The sequence below is a fragment of the Symsagittifera roscoffensis genome, chromosome 4 (genome assembly GCF_963678635.1).
Source record: "Symsagittifera roscoffensis chromosome 4, txSymRosc1.1, whole genome shotgun sequence".
Lineage (NCBI taxonomy): Eukaryota > Metazoa > Xenacoelomorpha > Acoela > Convolutidae > Symsagittifera > Symsagittifera roscoffensis.
Window position 1 is genome coordinate 57822523 of NC_087065.1, and position 21072 is coordinate 57843594.

Here is a 21072-nt window from a genome sequence, read left to right on the forward strand (position 1 = left end):
GAGTCAGGGACACTATCTCTTGTGTTTTTCTACCTCAAATCAGTCGGAGCCAATTCGGTTCGCTTGTGACATGAGACTACGACCCGTTACAGCTTAAAGGCTACTACCAAAATATCCACCCACTCTAGAAATAAGAACGTCCCCATACTTAGGTCTCTAGATACCCAAAATACATGAACGCCGTTAAGAACCGGGTCAGAACAATCCGTTAAGTTACTTTTTATCAGACAGTGGAACTTTGATCCATTTCAGATGGATCAATCTAAAACTCGCCTTACCTCAACATAACAATCATAAAACACACTCTAGAAATTTAAATTGAGTACTCACATCGTAGCACGCTCAAGAACTGGGAGTAATTAGGTCGGTAATCAACTGGAGAATTAAATAATGTAACTAAATGAGTTTAATGTTTATCAGTTTCAATAACAGGACCAAGTTTGAACTCTAGAGTATGGTTTCTCGTGAACCATTGGGACACTCAAGCTGTCCACCTTTCCATCGAAGGATCACTCTAGTCCAGTTTGAATGATAATCCAGTCGAGTAATAATAGTCCAATTCTCGGGAACACGCTTCCTTCTGTTTCAGATAGGACAGCTCTACTCTAGTTTTATTGTGACGGAAATTGCGAATGGCAATTTCCTACTGCTTTGTCTGGCAACTTTCCCGCGATTGTTACTCGATCGTTCTGATTTCTCTTTTTCGGTTTTCAGTCATCGCGAGAAAATCGTGCATGACAGGCTCCATTCGAATTTTTGAAAAATCAAATTTCACTCCAAAATTAAACGTTCTTGTTTTTCTCATGGTCAAACTTCCAAATATGACCGACTGGCACACTATGGAAAAGTTTCATGGTAATATTTCAGTTTTCTAAATGAAAATTTTGTAAGATTGTGATACTATCATTTAAATGCTTAATTTTGTATTATTAAATTTGAGTGTATTTGACAATAATAATAATCACTATTTGATTTACACTTGTACATTTGAAAATACTCTCAACTGGCAATTAAAGTGTTTTTTTTTACTTGTTCAGACGATTCCTATTCATAGAGGGAAATCATATTTCTACGAACCTTACCGGTTCCGTTTGAACAAAAAGACGAACACTCCCTGGTACTGTGAATGTTTTAAAAGATGTAGTGTCTGTGTGATGTTTAACCCCACGTTGACAAGTTTTAAAAGGCGACCGGGTGATTACAATCACGATGATGAAATTGAGAACATACTGGGCTGTGATGTCGGAAATTGGCCGCTGTTAATTATATATTAAACCAATTATTTGTAGTTTGGACGAATAATTTTTTCGGCGCTGTGAATAGTTTTTTTGAGTTTTCGGCATGGTGAGAGAATAGCTTTTTATTTTTCGGCGTTGTGAATAGTTGTTTAATTTTCGGAAGAAAGGTAGTTCTTGTTATGTTAAATGTCTCTTTTTAGGTAGTTTTTGAATGCCTCGTTGCTTTCAGCATGGGGCAATTCTGTTTTCGATTCTACTTTTCGGTTTCAAGATAGTCTCATCTCTACCATGGACCTCGACCACCTGTGATTATGAAAATATCCTAGGAGTTTGCGTTCCATGTACTCTCGAAAAGCGAAATGGTTATTTATTTCGCAAACTTGATAAAGGAATAGCCCCGGAGCGACCAAAAAGTGTAAAAATTAGGGCTTTTGGAAGAAATAAAACAACAGATGGATCAAAAGTGGAGGGCTTCGCTGTTATAATTGAACACCCTAATGATAAAGGACTGCTGAATGGCTATCTAATATCGATTAAACGGACAAGAGAAGTTTTAAGCGGAGAAGCAGTTACTGTAAACAAGAAAGATTTTCTGGTTCAATTGACGGAGCTCCAGCGAAAAGATCTACCATTAAAGGTGAGCTTTATAATAAAAAAAGTTCAATCCCTGAAAGCTAGCGTTTTTTTTATTTTTCTTGTTAGAGCAGTTTATTCCAAGAATGGGATGATTAGTATAGCTATTCTTTACCGACCTGGTTCTAGACTTTTTCCATTTAAAACTTCATTGAATTTGCACATGAAGGTCAACGTGCTTCATGAAGTCATATTTAATGGTTGAATGAATTAACGCCGATGCTTGGGAAAACAAAGGCCTGAGATTTGTTTTACATGTTTAATGACTGATTCCGCAATTGAGTCAACGCAAATGCTTCAAAAGACAAAGTCTGACATTCTCACTCAAAGGCATCTCTGTTTTTCTGGCGTATCTACTCATAATCTCATCATAATCAGCTTAGTTTCCGCTGCACGGACTTATCTTGATGATTCAGGTATTGCCTTTTTTTTATAATACCATCGCAAAAATTCCAAATGATGCAGGTAATTGAGTTCAGACAAATTTTGCTGATTTTTGAAAATAAATCTTTGATATTTTATTTACTGTTTATCCTTGCGATAAACAAGAGTAGTGCAATCAGTGGACTTTTTCCCGTAAATGACTTGGTTCACAGGACTCGGAATCATCTCTAGTGCTACATTGTTTCATAATGTATTCAAATTTACTAGCCTTTTTGAGCCTGGAGGTAACGAATACGTCTGAGACGGCAATGGTCCTGGGTTCGAATCTGACCAGGACTTTTTTTAAACAGGAAATATTCTGTTTCAATTAAAATTGACGGCCAATTATTTGTCTGCTTATCTTATGTCGGCTTATTTGTCATATCTCAGAATCATTTTTTTGCTGCGTGCTTTTTCCTATAATTTTGCTTTTAGTGTTTGATTTATTCCTACATTTTGTAATTTAATTTTGCTTGACTTTGTGTTCATAATCAACTTGTCTCTTTTTATTTATCCTCTCTCTACAGCCTTCGAAAAGGTCTGTGGGGGAATATTTGACCCATGTTTTGATTTTTTTCGCTTTCTTGAAAACTACCCTTCCCAAATTTTTGTTTTCAATGAGCTGAAAGAATTTGAAAAAATGCCCTGCATAAGCGGCTATGCTCAATTTGTTATGTCTACATTTGAATGCATGGCCCTTGGAATTGTCAAGTTTGAACACCCTAATGATAAAGGACTGCTGAATGGCTATCTAATATCGATTAAACGGACAAGAGAAGTTTTAAGCGGAGAAGCAGTTACTGTTAACAAGAAAGATTTTCTGGTTCAATTGACGGAGCTCCAGCGAAAAGATCTACCATTAAAGGTGAGCTTTATAATAAAAAAAGTTCAATCCCTGAAAGCTAGCTTTTTTTTTATTTTTCTTGTTAGAGCAGTTTATTCCAAGAATGGGATGATTAGTATAGCTATTCTTTACCGACCTGGTTCTAGACTTTTTCCATTTAAAACTTCACTGAATTTGCACATGAAGGTCAACGTGCTTCATGAAGTCATATTTAATGGTTGATTGAATTAACGCCGATGCTTGGGAAAACAAAGGCCTGAGATTTGTTTTACATGTTTAATGACTGATTCCGCAATTGAGTCAACGCAAATGCTTCAAAAGACAAAGTCTGACATTCTCACTCAAAGGCATCTCTGTTTTTCTGGCGTATCTACTCATAATCTCATCATAATCAGCTTAGTTTCCGCTGCACGGACTTATCTTGATGATTCAGGTATTGCCTTTTTTTTATAATACCATCGCAAAAATTCCAAATGATGCAGGTAATTGAGTTCAGACAAATTTTGCTGATTTTTGAAAATAAATCTTTGATATTTTATTTACTGTTTATCCTTGCGATAAACAAGAGTAGTGCAATCAGTGGACTTTTTCCCGTAAATGACTTGGTTCACAGGACTCGGAATCATCTCTAGTGCTACATTGTTTCATAATGTATTCAAATTTACTAGCCTTTTTGAGCCTGGAGGTAACGAATACGTCTGAGACGGCAATGGTCCTGGGTTCGAATCTGACCAGGACTTTTTTTAAACAGGAAATATTCTGTTTCAATTAAAATTGACGGCCAATTATTTGTCTGCTTATCTTATGTCGGCTTATTTGTCATATCTCAGAATCATTTTTTTGCTGCGTGCTTTTTCCTATAATTTTGCTTTTAGTGTTTGATTTATTCCTACATTTTGTAATTTAATTTTGCTTGACTTTGTATTCATAATCAACTTGTCTCTTTTTATTTATCCTCTCTCTACAGCCTTCGAAAAGGTCTGTGGGGGAATATTTGACCCATGTTTTGATTTTTTTCGCTTTCTTGAAAACTACCCTTCCCAAATTTTTGTTTTCAATGAGCTGAAAGAATTTGAAAAAATGCCCTGCATAAGCGGCTATGCTCAATTTGTTATGTCTACATTTGAATGCATGGCCCTTGGAATTGTCAAGTTTGAACACCCTAATGATAAAGGACTGCTGAATGGCTATCTAATATCGATTAAACGGACAAGAGAAGTTTTAAGCGGAGAAGCAGTTACTGTTAACAAGAAAGATTTTCTGGTTCAATTGACGGAGCTCCAGCGAAAAGATCTACCATTAAAGGTGAGCTTTATAATAAAAAAAGTTCAATCCCTGAAAGCTAGCTTTTTTTTTATTTTTCTTGTTAGAGCAGTTTATTCCAAGAATGGGATGATTAGTATAGCTATTCTTTACCGACCTGGTTCTAGACTTTTTCCATTTAAAACTTCACTGAATTTGCACATGAAGGTCAACGTGCTTCATGAAGTCATATTTAATGGTTGATTGAATTAACGCCGATGCTTGGGAAAACAAAGGCCTGAGATTTGTTTTACATGTTTAATGACTGATTCCGCAATTGAGTCAACGCAAATGCTTCAAAAGACAAAGTCTGACATTCTCACTCAAAGGCATCTCTGTTTTTCTGGCGTATCTACTCATAATCTCATCATAATCAGCTTAGTTTCCGCTGCACGGTCTTATCTTGATGGTTCAGGTATTGCCTTTTTTTTATAATACCATCGCAAAAATTCCAAATGATGCAGGTAATTGAGTTCAGACAAATTTTGCTGATTTTTGAAAATAAATCTTTGATATTTTATTTACTGTTTATCCTTGCGATAAACAAGAGTAGTGCAATCAGTGGACTTTTTCCCGTAAATGACTTGGTTCACAGGACTCGGAATCATCTCTAGTGCTACATTGTTTCATAATGTATTCAAGTTTACTAGCCTTTTTGAGCCTGGAGGTAACGAATACGTCTGAGACGGCAATGGTCCTGTGTTCGAATCTGGCCAGGACTTTTTTTAAACAGGAAATATTCTGTTTCAATTAAAATTGACGGCCACTTATTTGTCTGCTTATCTTATGTCGGCTTATTTGTCATATCTCAGAATCATTTTTTTGCTGCGTGCTTTTTCTTATAATTTTGCTTTTAGTGTTTGATTTATTCCTACATTTTGTAATTTAATTTTGCTTGACTTTGTATTCATAATCAACTTGTCTCTTTTTATTTATCCTCTCTCTACAGCCTTCGAAAAGGTCTGTGGGGCAATATTTGACCCATGTTTTGATTTTTTTCGCTTTCTTGAAAACTACCCTTCCCAAATTTTTGTTTTCAATGAGCTGAAAGAATTTGAAAAAATGCCCTGCATAAGCGGCTATGCTCAATTTTTTATGTCTACATTTGAATGCATGGCCCTTGGAATTGTCAAGTTTGTGATTTTTTGACTGTTTTTTTTAAATCTTTTTGACTTCGCTCGAAAACTAACAGCTCAAATCTAAAATTGTGGATTCAATGGAAAAAAACGGGTAATGGAAATTTCCCCAGCGTTAGTGGTCACTCTTATTTTTTAACGAAAAAGTATTGCGCTGGGAAGAGTCAAAGTTTGATTTTTGACCGTTTTTTTTTGAAACTACGACTTTTCTCGTGAACTACCCTTCCAAATCCAAATCTGAGATTTTGGGTTAACTCCTCAATTAAAAATTTTTTTGAAGAATTATTCCTGCTGAAGCGCTGATTCCATGTTTTTTGCAAGATAAATGCTGTTTCCTTGAAAAATTTAAAAACCTCAAAAACTTGCACTCTACTCACTTAATTTTTTTCAGAGAAACAACTAAGGTTTTTGGCCAATTTTTTTAAATCGCAGTTTTCATCCCGCATCAGTAAAACAAATTTACTCAATATAAAACAGGCACCTCAGCTTTTGCTCGGACTTAGTTGTTTTTTTTAATCCAGACATTTTAATCCAGTTCAACTAGTTTTTTTTCAACATTTTAACTTTTTTCGACTTTTTTTGTTGTATCGCAACTGGTGCGAAGCTTCGCCTCTGTCTCATTATGGTTTTTTAGCATATAATCTTAAGATCTAGGTATGCACAGATGGCATCGAGATAACGTTAGAATCTTTTTAGAATAGTCGGATATATAGAGTCACAGTACAACCGTTTCGGAAATATCTAGTATAGTTTTTTCTAGTTTGTCAGTTTTTTGGGTCCACATGTATTTAAGTTGTTTTCTCGAAGCGCTGTTCAAGATAGCGTAAAAGTTTCTTTAAGTTTTGACAGGCACGCATAACGAGAGTTATTTGCCTTGAGTTCGGAATCTTTTTCGTGGTGTTTAATAAAAAGTTATAAAAGTTAATGCTTTTATTCTGAAATTTGATATAAATGAACAAATTTTTTTCCAAACTTTGTGGCAGTGTTGAAACTGAACGTATTTTGACAAAGAAAATAGTTACTGATTTGCGAAAAATTGGTCAAATAATTAGTGATCATTTTGCTTAGAATTATTTTTTCTGAAAATACTTTTTTTGTGCGTACTGGCTATAGCAGAAACGACGTGATTAATCTACTTGTTTTTTTTCGTTCAGTTAAATTTTTACTGCTGCTAAATAAAGCCAAGCTTCAGTCACCAAAAAATGAAGTTGTTGACCTTTTAGAGGTTGGTGAATGTAATAAAGCAAAAAACGAACTAGTAAAATTCTGTTCTAGCTTTAAATTTGCCGATGAATGAAATTTAGCGGCCCAGCTGAGTTGTTTTTCTAGTGTAACATTAGATTTTTTGATATCGTACTCAGGATCACAGCCAATTTTTGTAAATGGCTAAGTACTGACAACTAATGAGCATTGATTTTAACTTCAATGGTACAAATTCCCGGAGTGTGTAGATAGTTATGATACCCAGTGCCATTTTTTTCAAAATATTTGTAATCTGATTTTAGTATGTTGGTTAGTTGTCAATTAGGAGGCCCAAATGTTCAACTTCATTAACTTCCTTTATAATTTGATCACGAACATCAATTGTGATTTTTTTGAGTTATGCCCGAAAACAATAAATTCAGTTTTATCTTGATTGATTTTCAAAGAGGCTTGATTAAGGTGATTGAAAAATTATTGATATTATTCGGCAAACTTTTTGCAATGGCTATTTTTTGACCGTTACTCACCAGTAATGTATCACCTGCATTTGATTTGATATCAATCATTTAACCTTTTTGAATATATCCTTGATATATAAGTTAAACAAAAGAGGTCCTTGGAACTCCTCTTACTACTGTGAGCGAACTGATTATGTTCCGTTTAAGACGATTTTTGATGTCAGTTTCTCAAATAACTCATAATGAGAACTTGGCGCTTGAATCAAAGCCTAATGAGTACAATTTTATGAACAGAAAATAATCATCAATTTAGTCGAAAGCTTCAGGTACTTCAAAAAGAGCATCCGCAACCAGCGTCCTATTATCGACTTGTGTTCTGATTGTTTCTGTTAATTGCATATGGGCATCTAGGAAGAAAATTGCTTTCGAAACTTAAATTGATGTTCACTCATCAAATAGATTTTAGCTAGGTACTCGATCATTTGTTGAAGGGTTTTTTAAAAAGTTTCTGCCAGCGCAAGAGTGATAGATATTGGTCTGTAGTTTGTTATCTTCGGTATCCCCTTTTTCAAACAAAGGTATAGTTTTAGCCGATGTAATTCTGCCTAGAAAAGTTTTGAGAGCGAGTTTTTTATTAAGTCATTTGATAATTGAAGATGCCATTTCAGGCCGAATATTGTAAGGCCCATGCTGGTTTTTAGAAGGACCCAAGGGTTTATTTTTCTCAAAGCTAGAAGAAGTCGTATTTTTTCATGTCTGATAACTCACATATAAGAGAAAAATCCCCATGCTGATGAGATGTCCTGGTTTTACAGTATTTGAAAGAATTAGGTTCAAATCTAATTTCGCCTATTTTACTGAATGTAAACTAGATTTTTTTCGACTTGTTTTTTTTGTTTGTTGTATTCGCATTTGGTGAGATGTCCCGCTTCGCCTCTGTGTCTCATTATTTAGTTCATTAAGCTTATAATCTTAAGATTTAGGTATGCGCAGATGGCATCGAGATAACTTGTCAGTCTTTTTTAGAATACTCGGATACATAGAGTCACAGTGGAACCGTTTCAGAAATATCCAATATAGGTTTTTTTTCTAGTTTATCGGTTTTGCGGATCCATATTTATCAAAGTTGTTTTCTCGAAGCGCTGTTCAAGGTGGCTTACAACTCTTTAAGTATTGACAGCGGCATGCATAACGAGAGTTATTTGATTTGAGTTCGGAATTTGTTTCGTGGTGTATAAAACAAATTTATGAAAATTAATGCTTTCATCCTGAAGTTTGATATACTTGAACAAATTTTTTTAAAAGATTGTGGCGGTTTTGAAACTGATCATTTTTTGACTAAGAAAGAGTATTGTAAATGGCTAAGAACTAGACAACTAATGAACCTTGATTTTCAGTTTTTATGGTACAATTTTCCGGAGTGTGAAGATAGTTTTGATACCCAGTGCCATTGCAAATAATTTGTAAACTGATTTTGGTATGTTAGTTGGTTGTCAATTAGGACGCCCAAATGTTCAGCTTCATAAACCTCCTTTATAATGTGATCACATCAATTGTGATTTTGTTTTCAATTATTCCCGAAAACATTAAATTCAGTTTGATCTAGTTTGATTTTCAAAGAGTGTGGATTAAGCTAATTGAAAAATTATCGATGTTATTTAGCAAACTTTTTCTAATGGCTTTTTTTGACCGTTACTCAGCAGTCTTCTATCATCTGCATATTACTGGATATCATTTAAACTTTTTGTACATATCATTGACATATAGATTAAACCAAAGCGGTCCTTGGAACTCCTCTTACAACTCTAATCGAACTGATTCTGTTCTCTTTAAGACGCTTTTTTGATGTCAGTTTCTCAAATATCTCATAATGAGGATTTTGGCGCTTGAATCAAAGCCTAATGAGTTCAGTTTTTTGAACAGAAAATATTCCTCAATTTAGTCGAAAGCTTCAGGTAAGTCAAGAAGAGCATCCGCAGCCAGCGTCCTATTATCGACTTGTGTTCTGATTGTTTCTGTTAATTGCATATGGACATCTGTGGTAGAAAATTGTTTTCGAAATTTAAATTGATGTTCACTCATCAAATAGAATTTATCTAGGTACTCGATCATTTGTTGAAGGGTTTTAAAAAAGTTTCTGCCAGCGCAAGAGTGATAGATATTGATCTGTAGTGTTATCCTCGGTATCCCCTGTTTTAAACAAAGGTATAATTTTAGCCGATGTAATTCTGCCTAGAAAAGTTTTGAGAGCGAGTTTTTCATTAAGTAATTGGATAACTGAAGATGCCATTTCAGGCCGAATATTGTAAGGCCCATGCTGGTTTTTAGAACCAGCGTATGATTATCGACTTGTGTTCTGATTGTTTCTGTTAATTACTCATGAGTATCTGTGGTAAAAATTTGACTTAGAATCAATTAGAATTCATCTACGAACTCGATCATTTTTGCTAGCCTAGGAGTGATAGATATTGGCCTGTAATTTGTTACATCCTCGGTATCCCTTTTTTCTCACACAAAGGTGTAATTTTAGTCAATTTAGTTTTATCTAGAAGATTTTTGAGAGCGAGCTATTCAATAACTAATTGAATTACAAGAGATGTTTTTGCAGGCACAATAGTGTAATGCCCATACTGGTGTTTAACAAGGACCCAAGGGTTTGTTTTTTTCTCAAAGCTGGAAGAAGTAGTTTTTCATGTCTGGTAACCCACATATAAGAGAAAAATTCCCATGCTGATGGTTTTACAGTATTTGAAAGAATTATGTTCAAACATAATTTCGCCTATTTTACTGAATGTAAACTAGATTTTTTTCGACTTGTTTTTTTGTTTGTGTTGTATCGCAACTGATGAGATGCTCCGCTTCGCCTCTGTCTCATGATTTGCTTTATTAAGCTTATAATCTTAAGATTTAGGTATGCGCAGACGGCGTCGAGATAACTTGTCAGTCTTTTTTAGAATACTCGGATATATAGAGTCACAGTGGAACCGTTTCAGAAATATCCAATATAGGTTTTTTTTCTAGTTTATCGGTTTTGCGGATCCATATTTATCAAAGTTGTTTTCTCGAAGCGCTGTTCAAGGTGGCTTACAACTCTTTAAGTATTGACAGCGGCATGCATAACGAGAGTTATTTGATTTGAGTTCGGAATTTGTTTCGTGGTGTATAAAACAAATTTGTGAAAATTAATGCTTTCATCCTGAAGTTTTATATACTTGAACAAATTTTTTTAAAAGATTGTGGCGGTTTTGAAACTGATCATTTTTTGACTAAGAAAGAGTATTGTAAATGGCTAAGAACTAATGAACCTTGATTTTCATTTTTTATGGTACAATTTTCCGGAGTGTGAAGATAGTTTTGATACCCAGTGCCATTGCAAATAATTTGTAAACTGATTTTGGTATGTTAGTTGGTTGTCAATTAGGACGCCCAAATGTTCAGCTTCATAAACCTCCTTTATAATGTGATCACATCAATTGTGATTTTGTTTTCAATTATTCCCGAAAACATTAAATTCAGTTTGATCTAGTTTGATTTTCAAAGAGTGTGGATTAAGCTAATTGAAAAATTATCGATGTTATTTAGCAAACTTTTTCTAATGGCTTTTTTTGACCGTTACTCAGCAGTCTTCTATCATCTGCATATTACTGGATATCATTTAAACTTTTTGTACATATCATTGACATATAGATTAAACCAAAGCGGTCCTTGGAACTCCTCTTACAACTCTAATCGAACTGATTCTGTTCTCTTTAAGACGCTTTTTTGATGTCAGTTTCTCAAATATCTCATAATGAGGATTTTGGCGCTTGAATCAAAGCCTAATGAGTTCAGTTTTTTGAACAGAAAATATTCCTCAATTTAGTCGAAAGCTTCAGGTAAGTCAAGAAGAGCATCCGCAGCCAGCGTCCTATTATCGACTTGTGTTCTGATTGTTTCTGTTAATTGCATATGGACATCTGTGGTAGAAAATTGTTTTCGAAATTTAAATTGATGTTCACTCATCAAATAGAATTTATCTAGGTACTCGATCATTTGTTGAAGGGTTTTAAAAAAGTTTCTGCCAGCGCAAGAGTGATAGATATTGATCTGTAGTGTTATCCTCGGTATCCCCTGTTTTAAACAAAGGTATAATTTTAGCCGATGTAATTCTGCCTAGAAAAGTTTTGAGAGCGAGTTTTTCATTAAGTAATTGGATAACTGAAGATGCCATTTCAGGCCGAATATTGTAAGGCCCATGCTGGTTTTTAGAACCAGCGTATGATTATCGACTTGTGTTCTGATTGTTTCTGTTAATTACTCATGAGTATCTGTGGTAAAAATTTGACTTAGAATCAATTAGAATTCATCTAGGAACTCGATCATTTTTGCTAGCCTAGGAGTGATAGATATTGGCCTGTAATTTGTTACATCCTCGGTATCCCTTTTTTCTCACACAAAGGTGTAATTTTAGTCAATTTAGTTTTATCTAGAAGATTTTTGAGAGCGAGCTATTCAATAACTAATTGAATTACAAGAGATGTTTTTGCAGGCACAATAGTGTAATGCCCATACTGGTGTTTAACAAGGACCCAAGGGTTTGTTTTTTTCTCAAAGCTGGAAGAAGTAGTTTTTCATGTCTGGTAACCCACATATAAGAGAAAAATTCCCATGCTGATGGTTTTACAGTATTTGAAAGAATTATGTTCAAACATAATTTCGCCTATTTTACTGAATGTAAACTAGATTTTTTTCGACTTGTTTTTTTGTTTGTGTTGTATCGCAACTGATGAGATGCTCCGCTTCGCCTCTGTCTCATGATTTGCTTTATTAAGCTTATAATCTTAAGATTTAGGTATGCGCAGACGGCGTCGAGATAACGTGTGAGTCTTTTTCAGAATAGTTGGATATATAGAGTCACAGTGGAACCATTTCAGCAATAAGCAGTATAGGTTTTTTCTAGTTTGTCGGTTTTTCGGATCCACATTTATCAAAGTTGTTTTCTCGAAGCGCTGTTCAAGGTGGCTTACAAGTCTTTTTTCTGACATAACGAGAAAAGGCATGCATAACGAGAGTTTTTTTTTGCACTGAAATCGGAATTGTTATCGTTGATGCAAAATCTGAAATTTTGAAAACAAATGCTTTTCTCATGACATTTGATATACATGAACAAATTTTTTTCAAAGTTTGTGGCAGTGATGAAATTGGACCTATTTTGACAATGAAAATAGTTACTAATATTGCGCAAAGACATGATTCAAGAGAACTTAAATGATTTCCATGATAGTTTTTCGTTTGACACTTGGCTTGAGTTCTTCTTAACTTGGTTCAGAAAAAATGTTATGTACGTTTTTTTTGATGTGGAATGAAAATGTTTTGCGAAAAATTGGTCAAATAGTTGGTGATCATTTTTCAAAAAAATGCCTTTTCTGAAAACAAATAGTTTGATTGCTGGCTATACCAGAAAACCCTGAACAATTTGTTTCTTTCTCATGCTATTAGAATTTTATTTTTGCCAAAGGGAGACAAACTTCAGTAACCAAAAATGAAGTTCATGAGCTTTTAGAAAATGATGAATGTAAAAAACGAACCAGTAAAATTCTATGTACGAGTTTTAAGTTGGCCGTTGAATGAAATTTGAACGCACCATAAGTCTTTAACGGCCCAGCTGAGTTGTTTTTCTTTTGTAACGTTAGATTGTTTGATATCGTACTCAGGATCACAGCCAATTAATGTAAATGGTTAAGTACTAGACAACTAATGAGACTTGATTTTTAATTTGTATGGTACAATTTTCCGGAGTGTGTAGAAATTTTTGATACCCAGTGCCATTTTTTGCAATTTATTTGTAAACTGATTTTGGTATGCTAGTTGGTTGTAATTCGGACGCCCGAATGTTCAACTTCATTAACGTCCTTTATAATTTGATCACGAACTTCAATTGTGATTTTTTTTGAATTATTCCCTAAAACGATAAGTTCATTTTTATCTTGTTTGATTTCAAAAGAGTGTTGATTCAGTTAATTGAAAAATTATCGATGTTATTTGACAAACTTTTTGTATTGGCTATTTTTGACCTTTACTCAACAGTAATCTATCGTCTGCATATTACTTGATATCATTTAACCTTTCTGTACATATCATTGACATAAAGACCAAACAAAAAAGGTCCTAGGAACGACTCTGAGCGAACTGATTCTGCTCCGCTTAAGACAACTTTTTGATGTCAGATTGTCAAACAACTCATAATGAGGATTGTGGCAGTTGAGTCAAAGCCTAATGAGTACATTTTTTGTAACAGAAAAGTGTGATCAATTTAGTCGAAAGCTTGAGATAAGTCAAGAGGGGCATTCGCAACCAGTGTTTGATTATCGACTTGTGTTCTGATTGTTTCTGTTAATTATTTATGAGCATCTGTGGTAGAAATTTGAATGAAAATCAATTAGAATTCATCCAAGTACTCGATCATTTCTGCTAGCCTAGGAGTGATAGATATTGGCCTGTATTTTGTTACATCCTCGGTATCCCTTTTTTCTCACACAAAGGTGTAATTTTAGCCAATTTAATTTTATCTAGAAAATTTTTGAGAGCGAGCTATTCAATAACTAATGAACTACGTGAGATGCTTTTGCAGGCTCAATAATGTAATGCCCATACAAGTTTTTTACAAGAACCGAAGAGTTTGTTTTTCCTCAAAGCAAGAAGTGCAGTTTTTCATGCCTGTTAACCCACCTAAAAGAGGAAGATCCCCATGCTGATGAGATGTTTTGGTTTTACAAAATTTGGAAGACATAAGTTCAATTATAATTTCGCCTATTTGACTGAATGTGAAATTATTTTTTTAAATCAGTTTATGCATTGCCAAACAAACTTCTTATCGAAGCAATGTCACAAGCGGTATTTTTGCTGGTCCTTACTTCGTTTATAAGGTTTCATTTTAATCTGTCTGATGAGGCTGATTCAATAAGTTGGTTGTAAATATCATAATCTTTCTAGTACTCCTTGAAGTTTCAGTTCCATAAATTTGTCAAAAATTGTTTTTCAAGTTTAAATTGAGTGAGGTTTTTGAACATATTGGTTAGCTAGTGAAAAGATCGGTTTTTTGTTTCTTACGAGACATTTTTGGTCAATAGTTTTTTTTGTTTAAACTGCGTGAGATTTTTTAAAACTGCGTGAGACTTTTAATCGGAGCATGTTTCAAAATAAGATCGTGGAATACCTTCTGAAAAACAGTCGTGATAATACTGTCAGCATCAGTTTGCATACAAAATTTTGACCGATTTGATCATTTAGTAATTTTCGGATTTCATCAGCTCAATAGTTGTTTTTATCGAAAATGTGTTTAGTTTTTTTTTTGTTTTAACTGAATAAAACATTTGTGAAAAAAGCAAAATGATAATTTTTATTGGAAAGTCAAATCCGAAGGTATCTACTGATTTTAAACTGGTGTCATAATTAGTATAATCAATGAGTGAATTACAACGGTGTTAATTTTGACGATTGATAGACCGTAAGGACTCACTATCGTAGTCTTTTTTGTTTTCGATCTCTGTTCACATAATTCAAATTAGAGTCACCAATAGAATTAACGTATTATTGCCTATGGCTGCTTTATCAATGCATTTTTGAAGTGGTTCAAGACTTTTTGACTTCGATTTATTTGAATATCGATCCAAAAATTTTCAAATCGAGAATCAGAAGTGTTGCAATCAGGCCTTAACCGTGCTTTTTTGGCCTTAATATGAACGGTCCTTCACTTTTTAACTTCGGTTATCCGAGCTCCTATCGCAACAGAAAGTTTGAAATTGGTTTTTTTTGAAGTCAATGTGTTCGAGATGTCTTTAGATTATAGCCATCTTTCATTAAACCCAAAATACAATTGTTGCCGAAATCGTTCACCGGTCTACTTATCTGAAAATGATTTTTGAGCTTTATGCTTTTTATCTGAAAGAAATTTAGTTTTGATTGGAAATGTAGGCTTTTGTTGAAATTTCTGTCGTATGGAAGCGTTGGACGTGGGTTTAGTTCGATATTTCCGAACAGTATAATAAAAAATTCGATTATTTTGATAAATATAACTACAGTAAGAATAAAATGAAATTTTTTTAGCCAAAACTTCAGACCCTTTTTAAGTTTCTTGTTTCTTTGAGAAAAAGTTTTTTTTTGTTTTTATGATCATTATGATTTTGCAACAGTGGCATAGGAGTACTTAAAACCACTGAGTGCCCAATAAGGAAAAAGTAAAGTATGTCACTTTAAAAACTTCACTTGAAAACTGATACGGACTTGTATAATGGTATGATTGAGTTTTAGGGTTGGAAGTACCGCTGTTTATATCTGTGCTGTCTGAAATGCACGTTACGTTGGGTCACAGCGGCTTCAGACTGGGTGTTAATATGAAAAGTTATCAATAATTTCTCGATAAGCGCTTTCTTAAGGTATAGAATAATCAAGTGCAATGTATCATGGTAGATTTCGTTATAATGCGCTTTTTGTAAATAAAAACTGGATACGTCTTTGACTAGCCCAATTATTTTTTGCATCTGTACTTAATCATAGTTATAAAGTTTTCTCATCCAGCAAATTATTGATTTAATCAATAATTTTTTTAAGTTATTCTCGGGTGCATTTTTGAAAGCAGTTATTTCACAAACTACGAGGATATTAGGTTCAAACAGATCCAAACGCTACCTATTTTTTTATTTTTTTCTTACACAAAGAAAAGAAGTGAAATAAGTGAAAGTTATCATAGGAACCCTAATCATAAACGAGTGGGAGTTACCAAACGCAGCCTTAGAATTCAAAAATGGAGGTTCCTAGCGAAGACCACCATGAGAAGTCAGAGGAAAGTGGACAAAGACAGCCAGGTACGAACTCAAAAAGAGCGTGAAGTCACTACGAATATCCAATAATACTTGATAAGCCGAGTTGTTTGACCTTTACAAAAAATCGCGAGCAGCAGGAGCCATTGGAAATCAGTGATACGCAATATTGTTGTGGCTGGGCAAAGGGCTGTCTGGCTTGTAATCCCCTTTCTTGGACTAGTACCTGTGAAACTTTTTTTTGTAGAGTTATCTGTTTATGCGCTTTTTCTGCAGTGTTATCAATTCGTATTGTAATTTTGTGTAAATATATATTTTGAAGTTATGTATTTTTACTGTTGTAAAAATATGGCTCTCTATCATAATTTTTTTTGTGTGTTTGGGAGTCTAGACGCGATCCGCCCTTATCATTTTCTAGTTGTTTAAGCTTCTTTAATATTAGCATTTGTGGTTGTTTTCTGAGCTGGGTATAAATTGACTTTTGTGTGAATCGTCAGGATATCAAATATTTGAAGGGGCAAAACATCCACCATCCTTTAATGAGCCTCTGATGATTAGTATTGCATAATGGCATGTTTGAAAGCTTGGTGAATGTGGCCTTTATGTTTTAGGTTGAAATACCTTTGACTGAAATTCATTCAAGGTCGAATCAGGGAGATCCTTATATATGGATGGGCTACAGCTTCCAGATTATAACTTGTTCTCTTCCTGCTGAAAGTGACATAGATAAAGGGAATTGCTACAGAACGGCGTACATACACAACCCTGCGAAATTGCCAGACGTTGAGAACTACAGAGGTTCCACTTCTCCAAGTTGTACGGCTGAGAGAACTAGTACCCAACGAGTGGCAGCGAGTGGTTATAAAATTCAAGCCAACAAAGAAAGTAGTCAAGAAAATATTGACCAGGAAGCGCAGAAATCGGATGTCTTTGAACAACGCCAATTAGAGAATTTGTATATCTTAATTGCGTCAACTGCAGCCATAGCAGTTTTGATGTTCGGTTTGAGCGTAATAGGGTTTCTCATTGCCTTAAAGTTTTATGGTGTTTGTCAGCAGTCAGGATATCTGAGCAAACAACGGATTGACGTTGGGAGTTTGGAAGTTGGTCCGCGACACAACCTTGGAGATGGTATGGAGTGGGATGTGCAGGACATTTGGTCGTCTGGACTGAATATTCAAAATAGTTTAGGGGTAACAAATTTCAACAGCGGTTCCAGAGACGATAACTGGTCTTCCAGCAGCTTCAGTGAGTATTAAGATCTACCATAATAGTTTTTAATATTAGAGCTTCAAACATTTAGGACTTTCTAAGAAGTTTTTTTTGCAAGTTGACAGCTGAATTGCCCAAAAACCATCAATAATAAATAGGTTTCTTAAGTGTCACGTTTTCCTAGAACTGATCTTTTTACTTTTGTTCAACTCAAAATTCAGAAACTGATGTGAAATAGAGAAATTTACTTTTTTTTTACAAACTCCTAGGATCAAAACTAGTGCTGTTTAAGAGCAATGAACGTAGTGAGTACTCTTATATAGGTCTTGGTGATGTTTTTTTCATAAAAGTCTTAAAACTTGTTCACGCTCAATTTTGATTTTAGCGGTTTGACTTGATTTTTTTTTTCAGTTCACTTCTTTTCTTTTGTTAAGAGGAAGGTAAACTACGCTATCAAACAGCATAAGATAAAGGCCACGAAAAACGTGATTTTCTAATTTCGAAAATGGAAATTAGTTATAAGATTTCCTAGCGAAATAAAAGTCTTACCAATTGATCCAGTTTTCTCACATTGGGTAGTTTTATCAAAAAGGGGCCAATAATGAATTGTTCTACAAATTCAAAGAGCTCTAAGGCCATCTATTTTAGCTTCGAACGTCAAAATTCGAAGGTTTTTTGAAAAAAAACGAGGCAGTTTTTTCAGTTTCCTTGCGTTCAATACTCTGTTCCAACTGTCATTTGGCTATGTTGATAATTTTCCAACACATATTTATTCAATTTAGAATAAAACTTGAAATGAACCTCAAAAGCAAAATAAAATCAAAGACTAGCAAGATTAGACAGTTGCTGCACAAGTAGCACAAAGTTCCGACAACATTATTTAGAGAATCTTAATAATCCTTGTTTTATGTTTGTCCAAGTTTTTGCCATAGAAATGTTTGTGCCAAGTTATGTGTACAATTTTAAAAGATAAATTAAAATATAAGCAAAACAATTCAAACAAAAAAATTTTCAAGAATTCTATATTTTTTTTTAGAAAATTTTCTTTGGCGAAAGAAGGGCTAATTTATGCTTCAAAAAGTAGTGTTAACGGGATAATTAAAAGCTTTACAACACCTATAATAGCCTAAATAATTGCAAAAATTGTTAACAGACTTAATTTAGTATTTGGTTGAGTAAACAGTGATTAAGAGTCGATGAATGTAGTTCAGATTTGTTATTCATGTATAGGTCGTGATATGTTTTAATATTTTTTTTCAGGAAAAAATTTAAAATGTAATATCAAAAGAAGTGCATTCAAATGTCTGAATGTACAGATAATACTCCTAGGTTTATATGCACTTTTTGAGTTCAATTCAAGTTCGTTTGCTAGAAGGCAGACAAAATGCACTCTCCAGCTTTGAAAGCTGTAATGGATCGCAAAAATTGATTGCTTTTGTTTCTTAAGTGGAATTTTAGTCTCGACGGATACAAACTTTTCTAATAATTTAGTTTTCTGATATAGGGTTAAAATTATCAAAATCGTGCGAATTGTAAATTGCTCTTGACATTCAATTTGCTTAAAGGCCATATATTTTTTTGTTTCATTTTCAAAAGTTGACGTTTTTTTGCGTTCAATGGCTCTTCTTTTACCAGTGTTACTTTGCTATGTTTGTCCAACCGCAGTTCAAGTTATGAAATGTCATAGTAGTTCAATATTTTATGCATTTCAAAAAGGTATTTTACTATTTTGGTTTATTGTTTTATATTAAATTTGTAGTAATAAGTTCGGATCGGTTCTGTGATGATATGATTCTTTTTTTATTTTTGGGCAATTGCATTCTAAACGAGAATTTTTGTTAGACCAGTCCTTTTCATCCAGAATAATTTGAGGGTAACAGAAATAATTTTCATGTGGTGCACTCATTACTTCTGTTGCGTGGTGAACTCCTCATCACTATTTTTTTGACGCGCGCCAGAGTTCTTTGTGTGACTCATGGATTGGTTAACTTATTTCTAATTGCTAGCTGTAAAGGCAATTTTCTTTATACTTAATTATATGATAAGTACTGAAAAGTATACGTAACGTGATTATACTGCATGAAATGTATACCAAGATGAGTCATGGTTTTGGTACTTATAAATATGGTTTTCAGAACAATCTTCAATGGATTCGCTGTGGTTCTCGAGCCTGCAAATCGACTCCCAATACATGGAGAACTAGACGTCTGCTTGTCATCAAACCTTCTTCTCTCTTTTCGCACTGATTTCGCGCCGAAAATGGTCGATAATGCTTAGATATGCTGAATGTGTAGCATGTTAACCTCATCTGTTGCCTCATGCAGACCTCAATGTCACTTCCTAGGCTCACGAGTTTCACAAAATTCTAGCTAGTAGTTATTAGAAGTCAGCTCAATAATTTCAGTTATAACTTATAAGTGAAGTGCCCATCTCTAGTGCCTGTAATCCGGGGCCTGCTATCACCATGGTGCAATTAAATTGTCTCAATGGTCTTCCTTCATCTGAACAATATTTTGCGTCTCGCTATAGCGACTCTTCTAATGGAAAATCGTCAACCGCCTGTTTTGGCTTCCTTTTTTTAACCTTAAAACCGATTACGATTTTGTGTGGTTAATCAATAGTGGCCAAAGTTCTCCAATAAGATAGCCAATTGATGCAATAAATGAGCGACGCTTATGCCAAAATCATGACTAATTTAATCCTATTTTTATTCGGAATATATATTTTGAATATTTAATAGCTAATATTTGAAGTGTAATCATCATCCAGCTAATAAATTTGTACAAGCAAAGTAGTGCAATGTAGTTTATAATGATGAATTAACTTATCCTTTTAAAAGCAGTTTTCCTCGAGTCATAGCCATGCGCTGATTGGATTATGACCATTCACCACAAACGACAGGAACATCAAGAACTTTAAGCTATACAGCACGCTAGGGTAATTAAACCATCAAACCTTTTCCAAGGTTTTATATCCTTCGGCTGGAATATTGCAAAATTGTCATGGCAATTGATAAAGAGTTAATTTCGCTGCGTTCCAGGTTGCTTTGCGAAAGCAAAGTTTTTAAGAGATGAAATTTGTTGGGTTGATAGAAAACTGTATCATATTGGTTCAGAGATATAGTTATAATTTATTAAGTAAAGGATTTACTGACCTCTATTGCACTTCTAATATCGAATAGATGTTTTAAATAGGCTGTATAGCGTGCCAAAACAGCTGAAGACGTCAAGCGAATTCCGATTGAAGTTTTTTTTAAGTTTTATTTGGCTTGTTGACGCTTGCTAATTCAGTTTTTTGACAAAGTTACCTATTGCTTTTTTCTAGAATTAGTATGATAAGAACCAGAGCGTTAATTGACCAGATTTTTAGATTGTTGATGAACACTGGACAAATTTAGCAAATATAGACTATTCTGAAAAAAATGCAGAATATTTTTGCTTAGATGGTTGACAGTTTGGTTGGTGACTTTTATCCAAAGATCGTTCTGGTACGAAAGCAGCGGGATATTGTCCCGAAGCCAGATCGGAAGGAAGTTTGGATTTTAGTGCTTTTAGAGTGGCTAGCTTTTCGGGGAGTGTTTTTATTCGAGTGGCTAGCTAGCTATAAGTGCCTCTTTACATTCGCATACGAAAACGACAAAAGGTTGAAAATAGAAGGAAAATATTATTGTCGTTGCTTTTGTTCAATTGTTTTAATCAAAATATCTGGTCGCAAGATTCAGTGCTCCTTGCGCGGCAACACGCGTTTTCTTCTTTGCGTGACAGAAAAAAACCAAGGAATTTGAATACTTCAGAATAGTTAAAGAGTGACTGATTCCAACCAAAA

The 21072-nt window shown here is 34.2% G+C and overlaps 2 protein-coding genes across 2 annotated transcripts in view; one reads left to right on the forward strand and one right to left on the reverse strand.

Annotated features, from left to right (window-relative positions):
• Positions 1–21072, reverse strand: part of LOC134844539 (3'(2'),5'-bisphosphate nucleotidase 1-like) — a 553428-nt gene that overhangs the window by 224728 nt on the left and 307628 nt on the right. The gene's annotated exons all lie outside the window — the stretch shown is intronic.
• LOC134844958 (uncharacterized) lies at positions 4252–20064 on the forward strand. Its single transcript, XM_063861785.1, has 3 exons — positions 4252–4443; positions 16647–17283; positions 19383–20064. The coding sequence occupies exons 1-3, from the start codon at positions 4252–4254 to the stop codon at positions 19448–19450; spliced, it is 897 nt and encodes a 298-aa protein (XP_063717855.1). The 3' UTR covers positions 19451–20064.

Bases quoted from the DNA above. Each gene is read 5' to 3' on its own strand.
- LOC134844958 (XM_063861785.1), top strand. From the start codon at position 4,252: ATGTCTACATTTGAATGCATGGCCCTTGGAATTGTCAAGTTTGAACAC. The intron at 4,444-16,646 runs GTGAGCTTTATA...TTTATGTTTTAG, and splicing joins GAAAAGATCTACCATTAAAG to GTTGAAATACCTTTGACTGA. The intron at 17,284-19,382 runs GTGAGTATTAAG...TATGGTTTTCAG, and splicing joins CTGGTCTTCCAGCAGCTTCA to AACAATCTTCAATGGATTCG.